Source organism: Acanthochromis polyacanthus, chromosome 12 (assembly GCF_021347895.1).
Source record: "Acanthochromis polyacanthus isolate Apoly-LR-REF ecotype Palm Island chromosome 12, KAUST_Apoly_ChrSc, whole genome shotgun sequence".
NCBI lineage: Eukaryota > Metazoa > Chordata > Actinopteri > Pomacentridae > Acanthochromis > Acanthochromis polyacanthus.
The window spans coordinates 16,800,426-16,818,413 of record NC_067124.1 but is presented as its reverse complement, the minus strand read 5'-3'; the positions used below and the strand labels follow the sequence as shown (position 1 = coordinate 16,818,413).

Below are 17,988 nucleotides of genomic sequence, written 5' to 3'. Positions count from 1 at the left end.
TGTGTTTTATGTCTATGTATGCTATTTTTTAGGTGTTTCTTTTTAATGGTCAACGTCGAGCACATTAACACGAGACCACATCCCGTCTGCCAGACTGACCCAACACTGCCTTTCTTTGTTCTGTTCCTACCTCACACACATAGACTCACACTGTGTTTCATATTGATGGTGACGTTAACACTCGGAGCAGTTTCCCTCCAAGCTCTAGGTTAACCTAAATATTAAACAGAGGGAGGTTAATCTGGCCCCAGGAAATCTAAATCCACAGATTTTATTTATATTGTAGGATTTTAGTAGCCATACAGTGCAGACTAAAGCCTGATTTATGGTTCCCGCAGAGCCAATGAACATAGATAACATGCATGTTGTTTCTTTCATAGTGTAGTATTAGGTAAATGTCTGTTGGCTATCAAAACTAATTTAAAGCATGCGCACTGTACTACATTAAAGGAAGAGATGAGAGGCATCACTATGAACTGGCACATGGCATTGCTGCTTATGTTAAGCAGAAACACTGTAATTTTGTGCTTTTTATCTAAAGGATCTTTGCAACATAGTATAGGAATGAGTTGTAGTTTAAGGTTAAGATGCAGGAAATTCAGCGGCTACATGATACAAACATGCACAGTCGGTGTGCTCGCAGTGCTTAGAATAGTCCAAGTTGTCACAAGTTTTGTGCTGCCCGTAGACTTGAGTGAATAATTAGATTGACTCCACATGGACTGGCATGACCTTTGCAGACGAAGACAGCATGAATTGATCTTAAATAAAACATTACTGCTACAAACCAGACTTGAACTAAATTATTATATATTTATTATCTCTATAGATAAACTGTAGCACATGCAAAGAAAACTGCAAGTGTTTTTATTAACTTGCTCGCCATTATTAGTATCTGATTACTTTCAAAATACTTGGAAGGTTCTTCGAGTAGCTCTTCCAGTCCCTTTCCGTTTACTCTTTTTTTAAAATCCATTTTTTTCTCTTCTACATCTACAACCTTACCTGCTGTCTGTGTCCAGGCTGTCGAGGGCAGGTGCATCCACAGCCACTCTGTGACAGCGGCACCAATAGGCATTTTCTGTTTACCATCAGGGACTTTCTCTTCCATCCTCAAGGACAGAGAGAAACATGAAGGTGTAGAGACAGAGGACAGAAAGAGCTCAGTTGTAATACGAAGCGACAGAATACAAAAGTCTTTCCAGTCTTTTATGCTTCGTACTTGAGAATAGAGCACAACGGCTACTTATTTGCATAAACACATAAATTCAGTGGCACACATGCACAGTGGGAAACCGTCATCAGCTTCTTGCTGTGTCACTGGGCAGGTGGACCATCTGTTGCAGCATGAACATTAAAGGTGAACTCGGACAAAGTGTGTTATCTAATGCAACCCTCCCCAGTCAAAAGAAAAATATCACTATTTCACAATTAAATGGTGTACTACCAGTCTAAAATTTGGACACACTTTCTCATTCAATGCTTTTTAAAATTTTCTATTGTTTTCTACATTGTAAATCAATATTAAAGATTAGCACCTTTTTGTTTACAACGTAATTCCATGTATTCTTTGAGAGTTTTGATGTCTTTAATATTAGCATCAAATGAGAAGGTGTGTCCAAACTTTTGACTTGTGGTGTAGATCTATTGTCTAATTCTCCTGAACATATTTTTCATTAAGTATGAGTTCATGATTGAGTGTGTGGGATAATAATGGTCATATTGGTTGATAGATGAGTAAATAGTAATTAAGTTGAGCTCATTCATGTTACTCAGCCAGCAGCTTGAGTCATTGAGTTTTCAGTGTCTGAATGGTTCCCTATAGTCACATAGATACTCCATAAACCACTGAATGAATGATGTGGTTGTGTGAAGAGGATGAATGTGGAGTGACTTTGGGGTGGAGAACGTCCCTTCACTAACTCTTTGACATTATATGGGGGCTCTAACACATACACAAGCACACAGACTCGCACATGTAAAGGCTCAGACACACACCGTAGATGTAATCTGGTGGTCATTACTGCAAACAAGGCAGTGTTGTGTTGCACTGACAAACAGTTCAGTCTCTCTGGTGTGTCTCTGGTTTAAATTATCACCGGTATCTCACAGACTGGAGGCCTCAGTCGGTCTCCCTACAGGGGAAGGAAAGGTCACAGACACACTCACATACTGAGTGCAGAAGCTGACAAGCCAAACATTGTGGATATTTTTGATGTCTTGTTTGGTTTGAGTAAGTGGTGAGTTAGGTTTCATTTCATTGCTTTCATGAGTCTGTTAACAAAATCATAGGCTGTTCGCAGTTTTATTAAGGACAAACTGTCTTGTTTACATTTTACTTCAGGCTGGATTTCCCCTCTGCAACCACAGTTTATCATTTTGTTACATTTTTGTAAACTACTTTCTGCATAGACCATCTTCTGGTTGTTGAAGGTCAAGTTTTTGTTGTTTTTTTTCTTAATTGCTGATTTTGGCTGTGACGTGCAGAAAGATTTAGATCATTCACAGAGATATATTAAGCCCAAACTTAATGGTTTGTTATCTCATGCAACAGCTGTCTCTTCCAAATTCTGATAACGGAAATATTGATTGATCAGACCATCTTGTCTTTACTTTGTATCTTGCATCATTTCCTCCCATATGCAAACTACTAATGGATGCTGAATTAGTTCTTAATAGGATGAAGAGGTGTAGAAAATGTCTTGGCTGAGGAACAGCCATCATTTTATTGTGTCATGTCATCCCAGAATCGGCTATTAACAGTAATCTCTGTGTGGCATAAAAAATATACAGTCAGGTCCATCAGTATTTGGTCGGTGACTCAATTCTTGTATTGTACACTACAGCAGTGGATTTGAAACGAGGCAGTAAAGAATAAATTAGACTTTGCTGAGCTCACTCGTACATTACTTCTTTTTAATAATGTACCAAACGCTTCCAAACTTTCCTAAATCTCTCCCATAGGTGTGTTTTGTTTTTTCAGTCTAATGGTATCATCCCTCTCTTGCATTCACGCCTCTTTGGACCTCACACTGAGAGTCAGTTGTTCCGTTACTTTTGTGAAAATGGAGGGATTACATAAAAAGAGTGTAATTCCTGAGCGATTAATGCATTATTTTTGTTAAACCCTTGATATTAATGCTCAAAGTCTGCACTTTAATCATATCTTGATTGCTTAATTTTAAATCCATTGTGGTGGATGCAAACATTACACCCACTGCTCTTGCTACTGGATTGAAAATATAAAAGAATAATATGCTGCGTCTTGGTTTTTAAAAATACCTCCTGAAACATTATTGTTTTTTGCACAGGTCCATAATGTGGATATTAACTAGTACTCAACAATAACAATAATATTCCCAGAGCAATTTTTTTTAAGAGCAAGTGTACACACGGTTTTAACTAATTGCTTTAATTATGTTCTCTCCACCCTCTTTAGTTGAATTACCAGTCTGCCTCTGTATGATTTACACATGCATGTTGTAGCAACGATTTCTATTGCTAATATTTTTTAAATTATATTTCTGTTTTTCTACTGTTGTGATTTGTTTTCGTAGTAGTCACACCTACGATCACAGATGTCCACACTCAGCTTTTTCTCACTGTGAAGCGTTACTGAGCTGAAACTAGACTTTGACTTGAGTCTTACGTGTAAGACGAACGGGACTCAGACCTCATATCACACAGAAGTTTCAGTGGGAATACGAACCTCTGTCCTCTTCATTGTAAATGATTAACTGTGGCATCAGACGTTTTGCACGTACTGACCACACGCTGACCCCGTTCAGTACATATGGAGGAAAAGGGCTTTAACATTGACCTTTATGCTGAGTGGATTTAATGGTTTGATTGTTTCTGAGGTGCAGTTATTATCACTGCCACTGCTTCTCAGTTCTGCATACCATAAATAAGGATGTCAGGGCTCAAGCAAAGAAAAAAGCGCAATGAATTTAGTTCATTGGTTGAGGTCCTAGTAAATCCTTTCTGTCTCACTGTCAGTGGAATGTGTGTCAGACCAGAAAGGAAGATTAGAGGAAAAAGTGGGGCACCAAAGCCCAGAGAAGAGCAGGAGTGGGCTCCAGGGTAATCTATTCTGTCTCCCATTCACTCTGCGTGTCTCTCTGCACATCTCATGACATGCTTAAATCCCCTCATCGGTGGCTTTAATTGGTCAGATTCTGGACAGCAGATGTACAGCTGCTGCTGCTGTTGCTGAGCTTTTACATGCTGGGTGAAATAATGTGAAGATAGAGGCCGTCCACAAATGAATACATTTTCATTGCAACTGCTGTTAGTGTGCTTAGTAGTTGGTCATTGCTGCTCATACATGCAGATTGGGATTAAGATCTGGTTTGGTGTCACAAAAAGTCCACTTTAGAAAATCTAGCAGTGATGTTAAGTACCTGCTGCTGTATGTAGGAACCTTCATTACAGCAGAGACCGTAGGACAGTGTAGGCTTTTTGTTATTAAAATGAGGGATGTTTGCATATGTGAAATATTCCTAACCGTTAACGACATTTGCATGGATACACCAAAATGCTGTATGATCAATATGCACTTTCCCATGGGATATTCTCTCCTTCCTTTGAACATTTATTTTGGTCTTGACTTTGACCGCTCATTGAACTAGCCAACTGCTTACTGACTGGATTAACTCAGGCACCGTGTTAACATTATGGTACAACTTTCGCAGAGACATCAGAGACAGGAGGCGGGGGCAGAGAACTAAGACTACAGAGAAATAAAAAAGAAAACTAAATAGAACGTAGAAAGAATGGAGTGTAATGTAGAGACCAAGATCAGAGAGATAACGGCGTAAAAGATAAAAATCAGTGGAGTATAGTAGAATAAATGACCTACATTTTCATTGCAATGTGCAGCTGAAGCCTGGGTGTGCAGTTATGACATCTTCCTGTAACACTACAGTAAGCCAGTTAGCATAAATTTACATATCAAATCTGCCTGGAGACTGTTTGGTAGTAGATACCTCATACTTCCCTCTTTTGCAGCTTGTGAATTCTGCCCACCACAATATCATCTCTTTCTGTCTTTCTTCTTAACAGCTGAATGTGACCTTCACTGTAGACCTCTGCTATCTTCTGCGTTGATGCTCCACCAGTCCTTTACTGAAGCCATTTAGTTCTTGTTTGTGGAGCTTCTTTGCTTCATTGAGGTGCTCAGTTGGATTGAGGTCACATGACTGATTCATCCGGTTAAGAACATTCAGCCGTTTGGCTATAAAACACTCCGTTGCACCTGTGTGTTTAGGAGGTTTGTCTTGCTGCTTAGTCCTAAAGCTCTGGGATTATATGTAAAAAAAAAAAAAGTCTTAAGTCTTATGCTTTAAATGTCAATAATTCAAGTATCATAGCGCATTGGCACAAATACCTTCAAGCAGTGAGTCCAGGGGTTGACTCCTGATTCTTGTGGACTTTTAATGCATGTCATTCCCGTGTTATTTTACCCATCTGATAAAAGCCAAGACATGTTTGTGAATTAGTGCGTATTTCCCTACAAGAGTCTTTTTTTTTTCCTCTGTAAATATGCAACAAATGTGCAAGGTGAGAAGTAGCTCACATAGCACAGCATGCAAAGTGACAGGAGAAAGGATGGTGGCATTTTGTAGCGAGGAGTTACGCATTCTAGTTATCTTAATTGGTTCCCATCCACTGCTTTAGTATCCATTCAGAGCCCCGTGAAAGGGGCACAATAGCAGAGAAGGAAGGTGGAGATACAGTAGCTTAGCATCCAAATGAGACAGAGATAGAGTAATTGGTACATTTGTCAGCTATCTTTTCTTGTTTATCTGTAGCTTCAAGACCTCGTTAGCATTCACACTGCAGAACCACACAAAGGTGGCATACTGTCACACTCAAATTGCTTCTCTTTGTCATCTGTATTCTTGCCTTAATCTTTTGCTCTCCTCAGCACTGCACACCCAACTCTGTAGCACCAAAAACTCAACACATATCTCTCTCTTTCCTAAATTCTTTTCTATTTTCAACCTTTGACTGTAAGAGGAATATTCTCCAAATTTTATACAGAATTCATTAGTATTCAGTGTGCAGCACTACACTGGCACACTAACACATTTACTGATCCCAGATTGAGCTCTGTTTGGTGCACATCAATCCCAAAATCTCAGAACTGCCCCTCTGAATCCTCTCTTCATACATCACTCAAGAATCCCTCCACTGCTCTTTTTTTCAGTTTCTACATGAATGGTTTGATGACAGAACAGAGTAAAAGAATGCAGAAAGGTAATGAAAAGGGAGAAAGAGGATAAATGAGCAGGAAGACAGAGAAGAGAAGAAGGCATAAGAAAGAAACATAATCAGGGCAAAAGGGGAGATTAAAAAAAGAACCACACAAGGAGAAACGACGAGTAGATTGGACGAGATAAGACCTTCAGGAGAGGAGAGCAATGTAAAGAAGCCTCATGCATTACTATTCAGGATGCATTTCACTGCATTGCAGTGGCACACTGACACACATTCACAACTACACTTTACACAGAATCTTCTTTCTAAGACTACACATTCTATAGACTTGTAGTCAGGAATAACATTGGACCGTTGTGGTCATAGATGAATATTTTTAGTAACCTAGCAATCAGATATCAATTACTGAAGGCTCTGAGAAGTCAGGCTGCTGCTGTTTTGGTTTCTCATTAGACTGTGATGCACTGACAAGCAGCATTGTGGGTTTTACCTGTTTAGTGATCTGTGATAGGTGCCTTTCTGTCGTTTTTTTTCCCCCTTACCTATCAGTTTCAGTGATTATGGTGGCTATGTAATCAGATTGGCTGTTAAAAAGTATACTGATCAGTAGTTTATAGTTTTTACTATATAGGTCCTTTATTGAGCTACTGTAAGTTCTTCATCATAGGATCAGGCCTGAGGTGGAAAATGTGTTATATGTGCATCAGTATTGTTTCTTTTACAGCTACTCGTTGTGAGTAGATGTTATTATTATTGTTCTAGTTTCTGCGCAACACAAGCATCTAGGCTATCTATACTGTTAAAAACAAGCCATGGATGTATTAAAATACAAAGTAAAATGATTTTTTCCACATTAAGGTCTTCAATATTGGGACTTTCATAAACAATAAATCAGCACTGATACTGTTACTGCCATTTCGTCTAAATACATTATGGCCAGTACACAGCTTTATTACAGTATGAACATATTCATAATACATTTAAATAATTTTTACAGTATCTGAAAATAGTCCTCATCATTTCTCCTCTCAGTCATCCCTTTTCCTTCTCCGGTCTTTGCATGGCAGCTGTTGGAAGCTGTAGTCAGGCAGTCCGGGGGGTTTTCTGTGTCAGCACTGGTCACACTACAGCAGGTGTGTGTGTGTGTGTTTGCTTGCTCGCCCACTCGTTGTATGTGTTGGTGCCTATTGAGACTTAGACTTGCTGACCGTTGAGTGTGTTTGTGTTTGTGTGTGTGGGTCGGCATCATAAGACGGACAAGCTGACTTTCTGTCAGCAGCTATTGATGAATTAATGAATGAAGGTTCTCAAGGAGGCAACTAATAGAACAGATCTGCAGGCCCTCGACCTTGAAGGAAATACTGACTGATATCCATGTACCATATATTAAACTTTTACCTTGTATATATAAAATAATAATTTCTTGTTTGATAATTTAATTCATTCATTTATTCACTTTTTTCTGACTTCCTTTGAATCCCACACTCATTAAACTCCTCACAGCCAGCCCTTTAGGTTATCGTTTACAGAAAAATGTCATTGTACACTAACAGCAGGCTACCGGCTGACAGAGTAGACAAATAAATCAGTGAATGAAATGTTAGCCTGTATCTGTACTGTGTGGGTGGCTCCATCTGGGCATGCCAACTGCTCAGCCTGGACTATATGTGTGTGCACGTCAGGATTCACGTCTTTCCTTCACAGTAACACATTCTAAAAGCAAGATTTTTACACAGCTTAGATGCTGTCTGGGTTCTAGGATGGTGGTGGTTGGGGCCTTAAAATCAGGAAATGTAAAATTATTTGAAAGGAAGCTGGCAAAACATATTGTACTTACAGTCAAATGTTTATTATTTTCACCAGATAACATGTTTGAGATTTAATAAAAGTAATGCGAATACCTTAAATTGTACTCATAATATTAATAAATGTTTCACCCACTCTAAGTTAGTATATGTTATGATGGCAAAAGATGTTCTCAAGTGCGTTGTGGAGCAGCATTTGTTAATATAAAAAAAACAAAACAACTCTTTTACGTGCTCAACTTCCAAATTACGTCATATGCCTGTGTCAGTTTCATCGAACTTTATTTATATAACATCAACTAGTTCCTCTGGCTAATGTAATTCAGTAAATGTCCATGTAGCTCAGTTAGCAATTTCTGTAGTTCTAGATTAGGCAACATTGCTTTTATCTTTCTGTCTCTGCATCTTTATTGTTAACGCTCATAAGAGTTGACTACCATCCAGAGCCAGTGGTACAGAGAATATTTTGTTAAATGTTGAGTAAGTTTGGTGAGCCTCTTTAACACTGTGTTTTAGTTTGGCTAAATGCTAGTGCTAGTTGTTCTCTTCAATGACTTGACTAAATGTATCTTGTGCCAAATTGAATTCCTGCACCAGCTGATGCTTAAACATAACCTGACAAGATAAATGTAAATGCAGGTTACATTCATCAATGTTAGCATGTGTAATCCGCTCTGTAGGACAGAGGCAGTATAAAATGTCTTCTTAACACTATTCCTGAAAATCAGGGAGCTGTGGAGACGTACGTAATCATTTATATAAAAAAAATAGTCCCAGAGTTTGTAGTGTGAAAAACACCAGCTCTGTTTGGCTGAAAGAGCAACATGAAAGATTTCCAGTTTTAGGTGGTTCAGCGTGCATGGAGCCTCACTGTTTTCTGCAGCTCTCTAATTAGCTGGTGAGCAGATCGCCTTACCTCTGTCCAGCTGGGAGTGTGTGTGCATGTGTGTGTGTGTTTCCAGCTGTGGAGTCCCCAGTCTCTTATCAACGTAACCACTGGCCCGTAGTTAACAGCAGCCATCTGGTGCCCATACACTGAGCTGGTTTCTGCTAGCCAACCTCTGATCTACATGTCAAACTACCCCCACAACACTCTCTCTTTCTTCTGTTTCCCTTGCTTCCTCTTCTTTCTTCTATTTTTATTTGAATGTATATTATAATCTATTGTTAATCATGCTGCTGTACCAGAGGAAGTTCACTCACAGGATCAATAATGTACATCTATCTTTAGAGAGGCTTTTTGTACACCTCTTCGACCATTCTTTCGCTTCTTTCCTTTCTCGTCCCGCCTTAATCACTCATAAATCTATGTTCATATCGGCTTTCCCTCCATTCTCTAATGGCCAGCTGATGTGTTTTAAAATACACTCGGAAAGGGCTTAAAGTGCTATAAATGAAAAATTATTGATGAGTTTTGATTGTTGTTACAGTCATCTGCTCATTTAAACCAATGATCTGGGCTGTGTTATGATGTTATGACATGCAGAGGATCATACGTTTTTGTATGGCTTCCTGCTGTTTTTATTGATCTCAAATTGCATCAAGTTGTGTCACATCAAGTTGTGCCCCAGGGCTCTGTTTTGGGCCCAATTTTGTTTTCTCTATACCTCCTCCCTTTGGGAATGTTAATTCAAAAGTTCAGCGACGTTTCATATCATTTGTTTGCTGACGATATCCAGCTTTACTGTTCCTTTAAAGTTTCTGAGATTCATAAATTGAACTCATTATTAACTTGTCTTTCCGAAATTAAAAAATGGCTGGGCGCAAATTGTTTGAGTCTTAATGACGAGAAAACTGAAACATTGGTGTTGGCTCCTGATGATGCCATTGCAGGGATCAATCAGTACCTATCTAATTTTAATTTGTCAGGAAAATCGAGTTTCCGGAATCTTGGTGTTATCTTCGACAAAGACATGTCTTTAGAACACCACTCAAAGCAGCTGACAAGAAATTGCTTCTTCCAATTGAGGAAAATCTCTAAACTTAGACCAATGGTATCTAAAAATGACCTTGAGTTGATAATTCATGCTTTTGTTTCTTCTCGTTTGGACTACTGCAACAGTCTGTTTTCATGTCTTGACAAAAATGAGCTTTCTCGTCTACAGCATGTTCAAAATGCTGCAGCAAGGTTATTGACTCGTACAAATAGGCGAACTCATATTACCCCAGTCTTAAAAAATCTTCATTGGCTTCCAATCCAGTATCGTGTTTATTTTAAAATTTTGGTGTTAACTTTTAGAGCCCTCCATGATCAGGCTCCTGTCTATATCAGAGATCTTGTGCGTCCTTACGTTCCCTCCCGGACGCTGAGATCATCTGATCAAATTCTTATTGCGGCTCCCCGAACCAAGTTTAAAACTCGCGGTGGTCGTTCTTTCCAGGCTGTTGCTCCACAGCTCTGGAATGCTCTTCCACTATCCTTGCGTTGTCTTGATTCCGTGGAGGCTTTTAAGCGTAATCTTAAAACCCACCTGTTTCTCCAAGCATTTTAGACTCACCTGATATGTGACTGTTTATGATCACCATTCTTATTGTTTTAAGTCATACTTGTTATTTGAGTTTCTATTGTGTTTTCTTTTCTTTTATGCTGTTTTTTATTTTTTGTGAAGCACTTTGTGACTGTATTTGTCTGTGAAAGGTGCTATATAAATAAATTTTACTTACTTACTTACTTACTTACATTTCAGCAGCAACATGAAAGTTAATCCTGTAAATACAGACAAAGGACAGAATTTTCATCTTCCATCTTGATTTAAGTTGAATTAAACAGCCTACTGAGTTTATTGGAAGATGATCCACATAGAAAGTTAATAACATAATCAAACTAATGGGTGTCTTTCTACAGTATGCTTCCAATACATTTGCTTGTGAACTTTTAAGTCTCTGGCCGTTTGAGGTCCTTTCTTTCTGATGCATTCTGGCAAAGTGCAAAAACACACACTCAGACACTCTCTGTGTCAGCACAGTGTGACATTCCAAGGAACAGACTGGAAGGGGGTTGAGGACAGAGACAGACTTGGCAGCTCCACATCAAATTGCCATTCTATCTCCTAGCCCTGTCATAATCGTCCCCATAGACTCTGGCTCAGACACTGGAAAGCTGAAATACCACACCAAATGACAGAGTTTGGCCAAGAATTGTTAAAAGGTAGGTGTTTCTTGGTGCATACGACTTGAATTTGTTGTTTGATCGATATTGAAATAATAAAATAGCCTAGCCGCGCTAGACAACCCACGGCAACGAATTTAATTCTCTGCCAGGGTGGGTCTAGTTACCCTCCATAAGGCTCGAGGCTGGATTCTCCTAAAACTGGCCGGACCAATCACCATGAAGTGTAGAGTCAGAAGGCGGGCGTAACGAAGTGACGACAGAGGTGTGACGATTCTGACAGAAACAACCGGCGCACAATAAACAGTTATCTTTCGACTTGGCTTTGGCCACAGCCCTTAAAGATTTGAAGCTAAAATTCAACTTGAAAGATAAACAAAGGACGGCACTTAAGTGTTTCATTGAGAAGAAAGACGTATTTGGACTTATGCTGACGGGATATGGCAAATCCTTAGTATACCAGTTGGCTCCGCTGGTTGGGAAGCTAATGGGACTTAGCCACAATCCCCCGGTGCTCTCGGAACTACGTCAGCCTATTCGTTGCGTTGATTGGTTGTATACCTACCCAATTGCTGCAGAGGGATTTGAAAGACAACCTTTTAGCCCGCCTGCCTCCCTCCCTGTCGAGCTTCCCTAGACCCTTGTGCCGTCAGAAACATGGGTGTAGCATGGCTAGGCTAATAATAAAATGCAGTTGCACGACAATCCATTGTCCTTTAAAAGCTGACAAAACCACACAAAAGCCACAAAGTACTGAGAAACGTTGAGCTGACTGCTTGTTCACTGGCTTCATAAAGAAGGTGTGAGTTCAGCGTCGTTGGTGCACAGATTCACTAAAGAATAGAGCTCATAGTTTCCCTGAAAAAAATGTGTCTACTCGTGTTTTCAGCTGGTTAAGTTGCAGGGATAATTACAAGCCACCGAAACAATCATGTTACACAGCAAGTATTTCTACTGACAGCCAGTTATGCCACTGCACACACACAGAAGTGGTCTGGCCTGGTCGTAAGGCAGTCGAAGCTTGCTTTTCTTTCCTGTGTCACAGACAACTGGAGCTGCCAATGCGGCTATTTCTATCCAGGGGTCACTCAGTGCTAGACGGAGCAGACGATGTGCTGTGTGATAGCAGCCACTTCATCCTGAGAGCAACAAAACAAAACTCCACAAACTGGGGAAATCGACCTGATATCCAGCAGCTTTAACACTTCTACTGAGTGCTTGTAACATGAGTTCACAAAGGGCTGAATGGTAGAAATTAGTATCCTGATAATGTAAATATTTTCCTCAGTATCACTGTACCGTGTAGAGTAAATGCAAAACATGGGCCCTAACCCAGTAAAACTACTGCTGATACAGACTACAGGCAAAGATGAAATTCTAAGTTGTTTCAATGAAACATAATACTTTTATTATGATTGTCATATTGCAATGGTTTAACCAGTTTTAGTTGCAACATCCACTTATCTGGAATTTTTGTCTGTCATTGCATGGGTGGAGCTCTTTTGCATCTGCAGGCCAATTTCAATGAGTACCTGTCTCTTTTAGGTCAGAAGTTATCTCCTTGAAAGGACATGTGTCATTCAGTGAAACTCTTCAAATGGAGACAGAGTTATTGCCACAATCTCACAGGTCAAGTCTTTCTGTGCAGTTGAGCAAACAGCCAAGAGCAGATTTTAGTTTTCTGGTGTGCCTCGTATCAAATCCAAAAGCATGGGTGGGGTTGTGGCAAAGGAATAATCAGCTGAAACCAAACTCTTCCCTTGACAGCAAGGGCTGAAACTCTACAGTAACTTTCTAATGAAAAACTAACTCACCATTTTTTTTTTTGGCTCTGTGGCCTCTCTGTGGCACTGTGACAGCGATCAGCCACACCCTCTATACCAACAAGCAGTAAGTGAGAGGTGAGCAGATGGATGGATGGTTATAAAGACTAAACAAGCCCACGCTGGAATGAATGGGTATTATGGTGTTGTATAACAGAAAGGTCTTTTACGGCGTGTAATAGCCACACCCTCTGCAATGACAGGCACGCAAAGAGCAGGGATGGATAAATGAATGGATAGAGAGAAAACTTGGGGGAATAATGTGCTCAATGGGGCTGATAGTAAATTATACGGAGTAGTTTAACACACTGTCAGCTAGTATCTCTGTGGTACAGTTTGTCTCTGTTTAACATGTAGAAACACAAGCCTTTTAGAAGATCTGCACAGAGGCAGACTGACAAACTGCATGTCAAGGAACAGTAAATATACAGATATTAGCATTAGTTCAATTGATGATGTTCATTCACACGTCCAATTAAATAAATGGTGCTCAAACAATCTCATTATCACCATGTTTTTTTCTGTCCCCTTTAAGAAACACAGAAACACGCAGAAATTCATAGTAAAATATATTAAATGAAAATTTGCATCGTCAAGTTTTCTGCAGTTGATTGAAAAAAGAGCTTTTTGCTGATAAAATACCGTTATTGCATATATGACCTTTCTACTGCAGGTTTGTCAAAGCAACTATTACAAAATAGGAGACATTTTCTAACTCTGAAGCCACAGTTTGTCTCATCTGAAAAAGGACTGGACAAAAGTGACTGAACACACAGCTTGATAGTTTTGTTCGTTTAACCCTGACATCATTCTACATTCATTAAACCCGCTTCAGTTCAAGTATCCACACACTTTTCTTCACACAGATTTAATTAAAATTTAAGATAGATCAGTCCTCCGTGCAGAATGTTCACAACTAGATTTTTTCTCACTCCAGCTCTATGACACATAACTGGAGCCAGAACCTGAAAAAACAACTGACAAAATGTAAAAATAAGACAACTAAACCTGTGATTCTGTCTTTCTGTTTTATGTGAGTGTTGTAGACCACATCAGCAGCCTCTTCTGTGTGTTTTGTTCAGCCTCTAAGACGGTTGTCTGTAAATGTATATTGTAAATGTTCGTGTGAATGAGTGACAGCTCAGTGTGTGTCTCTGCATGAAGTAAGGACTCTGCTGACAGCAGAATGGCTCGCTCAGTTGGAGGAGATTCACACTTCACATCAGATTATCACAACCAAACACACACACAGAACCATGCACGCATATTCTGACTATCAGAATGTCATAACTCTGCACAGTTTCAGTCGAGATCTCTGTGCCCCCGGCTTTTCTCTGCCACGCCGACACACACAGCCGTACACATACACTCGGTCGTCCCACAGAGAATCCGACTAGTCCTACTGAGCAGCCAGACAATAGTTCTGTCAATCAGTGTCAGGTCTGTGCTCTGCTGTCCAGCCTTGAGGCCTTCCAGTGGACAACTAGTTAGCCTGAGTGAAGGAGGCTGACGGTAGCTCCAGGCACTTTCATTAGGCCTCCCATCTCTTCCCTTCACTTAAATATATGTACGTTTTGTAGCTCCATGTTTCCGACTGTTTCTGTCAGTTTTGCAGGGAATGGGTTCACTGAGTGCATGCTAATGATGTTTCTTTTACCAAGTTCTGCAGTGATTTTTTTTTTCTTTCTGCAGTGGTAACGTTACTCCCAGCTTAGTATAAAGTTGAAAGGAGTGGAAAAGTAGGTTTCAAAATCCTAAAAAAATGAATCGGTTTTCTCTTCTTTGCAGCGCTGGAGGTGTGTCTGCTGAAGGTGCTGACTGACAGCATTCACACCAGCCCAAGTGAACCGTGCTAATGCAAACAGATCTTGTTTGATTTTAACCAAACAGGTTAGATGCGTGGAAACAGCATATTTTCAGCATGTTGCGGCTGTAGAATGTAATAAACTAACAAGACAAGGCAGCTTAAGCTCATCAGGGGGCATGTATTGCAAACGATGGCACCAGGTTTTTGCGGAATGGGAAGATGAAAGCCAGGGGTTGAGAAACTTGATTCAGCTGTGCTCATCAGTAGCAGATTATCTATGAGTCCTGGTTGTCTCTGATACAAGTTTGTCAAACTCTCCAGTGTAAAATAGTCACTGCAGAGGCGGTTTTTGGTTGTGATCCTTCACAAAATCTGTCATCTTTAGCTCATCGTTCTAAACACAGAGACCGAGCTGTTCTACAAATTCTGGCATCTAGAAAAGATGAATTTTCACAAGTAGATAACAACTACACGCTGTAGTAGGTGAGGTAACTCAACCAGGAGATCACTGATGTTAATTTTTATAGTGTTACAGAATTAGGAAGTGGATTTGGGCTAAGTATGGCTGCAGTTTGTTACTGAGCTATAATTTATGTCCTGCCCCAAAATGAATTGTGGTCATTAAGGTTCAGTTGTAACTTTGCATTGTAGTAAATTAATTAGTAGGGAATTCAAAAATCTATTTTAAAAGTGCATGTCTGAATTTTAAAGGATTTTCTTCAGTTCCTATTGGAGGACCTGCTCAATGATGCAGCTGCAGTTCTGATGTTATGGTAGTATGATTAAAACAGCAGCAAACTCTTTTATTGCAGTTTATTGAAGAGAATTAGTCTTAAATACAGACATAATGACTAATGAATATTCAAACAGAAGAATTTCTCTGTATGCTTTCAGGCTAAATTTGAAGTTTTGGTGTGAAATTTTCCCTCCAGTCTTTCTTTCTGGACTTTCCTACTTCTAGCCCTATTCTGCTATTTGCTTGCTCTTATTCTATTTAGAATACAGAATCATTGTCACTATTATGATTATTATTATTATCTGTATTTTCTGTATGCCATCTTTTTTTTCCCGATGAGTGAAACTGGTTGATATCTTCAATTTGGTTATATAGATGAATATGAATGTTTTCATCACTTGTCACCTGGATTGCTTTTTGCAAATAATAATGTTTTGTCCTTTTTGTGTCTTTCAGGAGGCACCAGAGATATCGGATCAGCATTGACCAGGATGTGTTTGAGACATCGCAGCATAGAGGCTAAACTCAAACACTTCTCCATGTAAGGAACATTACACATAACGTATTGCTGTGCAGTTTTTCCCTTTTCTTCTGCTCCGTAATACTGTTGACATTTACCACCCACACTTGAACCCTGCTACTTTCCTGTTAGGCAGCATTTGATTATACAGTAATTTTCCAGTTCTGATAAAAGCTGTCAGCACCGAGGAGTTTTTTAAACTTTCAAAGGTAAACGGTGTTTTTTAAAATTTCCTCACAGAGTGGTTTCGATATTAGTAACTCACAGTTAATGTACTTTGACCCACGCTGTTTCCCAGCGCTGCAGTTCCAATAAAATGGTCTGTATTTGAATTGTTACCTGACCATATCCTCCATGTTTCGACATTTGGCATGCGTGGGCGAAAATGCTCCTTGTCAGGGAATGCTGGGAAAGAGACGATTTGTCTGGCAGCTCGAGCATCTATAGTGTCTCAGTGAAGACACACACACACTCACACACACTTCTGTAACCACACACACATTACTCAGACAAGGGGCTCTCTAATTTCAGTTGGCATTTCAGCAGAGATTCCTCTTGGATCTCCATAGCAGGGTCTGTGCACTGGGGGGGCTGTGATCACCAACCTCCCACTGACACTCACACTTTGTAGAAATGTCTGCAAGAGGGAGAAGTCTAATTTTAGTTTCATGCACTAAGACTGCAGCTGTCCACCTCTCACACTGAGCCTCCTAAACACTCACAATGCATCTTAAAGATGGGCACAGTTGGGTAATGATTGACAGACATAACTGCACAGGCTCCCTACTTCCTCTTATGACGCACAGTTAGACTTTTTTCTCACAGTCGGTGTGTTTCTGCCTCCTTCTCTGCCTGTCAATGATTGACACCAGATTATGTGCCATAAAAAAACAGAAAAAGCAAACCAGACCTAATGATTTTTAAGTCTGACAGTCTACTGCTTCATTTGGATGACAGATATACTGTTGCACAGTGTGTTAAAATGTCTCCCACACACTCTTCTGTATAATGAACCCACTCTGATTAATGCTAAAACCTGGCACTTTAATGTAGTATCCAACAGAACCTGAAGATTAAAAATGTGCACCTGTCCAAGTGCTTTATGCAAAAGGTTTGATTGATCAGACTGACCTCAGATCAGAAGTGACTGAGCTGCTGTTTTCATAGGGGCTTCATGGAGGGTCTGATCAACCCTCTACAAGAGCAGATGGAGGACTGGAAAAGAGGAGTTCATACTCTGGACAAGGACCATGCAAAAGGTGGGATAAAGAATCAAATGTGACAAGAACTTCCTAGCAACATGTGGAATTGTATTTGATTTAACAAGCTCCCAAGTAATTATGACCTTAAACACAGGGTTATATTCAAATTGTTAAAGCTTTTTTGTTAGTTCTTCCATCCACAGATTATTACTATGTGTAATGAAAAACTGCACCTTAACACCACTAGTTGACCTTTTTACTTTTTCCATTTGAACCAGAGTATAAAAGAGCTCGGCAGGAAATTAAGAAGAAGTCCTCGGACACGCTGAAACTCCAGAAGAAAGCCAAGAAAGGTAAAGGAAATAAAATTTCAACAGTTATTCACAGAAAATGCTGCTAAATGCAGGTCAGCTGTCAGAGATGGAGACAAATCTCATACTAACAATCCCGCAATATTACTAACAATAATTGTTGTACCCGTAGATGAGTAATCAGAATATGGAAACCAGATGAACTTCACACCACCACACTATATAGAGTAACTTAATATTTCCATTGCGCTGGTTTAAAATCTCGCTAAATTTAGAGATCAGACAGTCAAAAGCTTTACATGTTTAGTTTCTGTCAAGAGTAGACTAACCTCTTTGTAAACCAACAAGTCACATTCTTTTTTTATTATCAAATACTCCAAAGTTTAGTCAGGAAACACGTTGCTTGAGTATTTTACTCTCCTCATACTAAAAGATCCGTTGTTTCCATGTAAT

The 17,988-nt window shown here is 39.7% G+C and overlaps 1 protein-coding gene across 7 annotated transcripts in view; it reads left to right on the top strand.

Moving 5' to 3' along the window:
* Positions 1-17,988, top strand: part of LOC110967652 (MTSS I-BAR domain containing 1) — a 55,845-nt gene that overhangs the window by 20,427 nt on the left and 17,430 nt on the right. For all 7 annotated transcript variants that reach the window (XM_022217333.2, XM_051956970.1, XM_022217330.2 and 4 more), the window contains exons 4-6: positions 15,959-16,043; positions 17,190-17,281; positions 17,503-17,577. In XM_022217333.2, the coding sequence (XP_022073025.2) occupies positions 15,959-16,043; positions 17,190-17,281; positions 17,503-17,577 (252 nt within the window). The remainder of the gene's footprint in view (positions 1-15,958; positions 16,044-17,189; positions 17,282-17,502; positions 17,578-17,988) is intronic.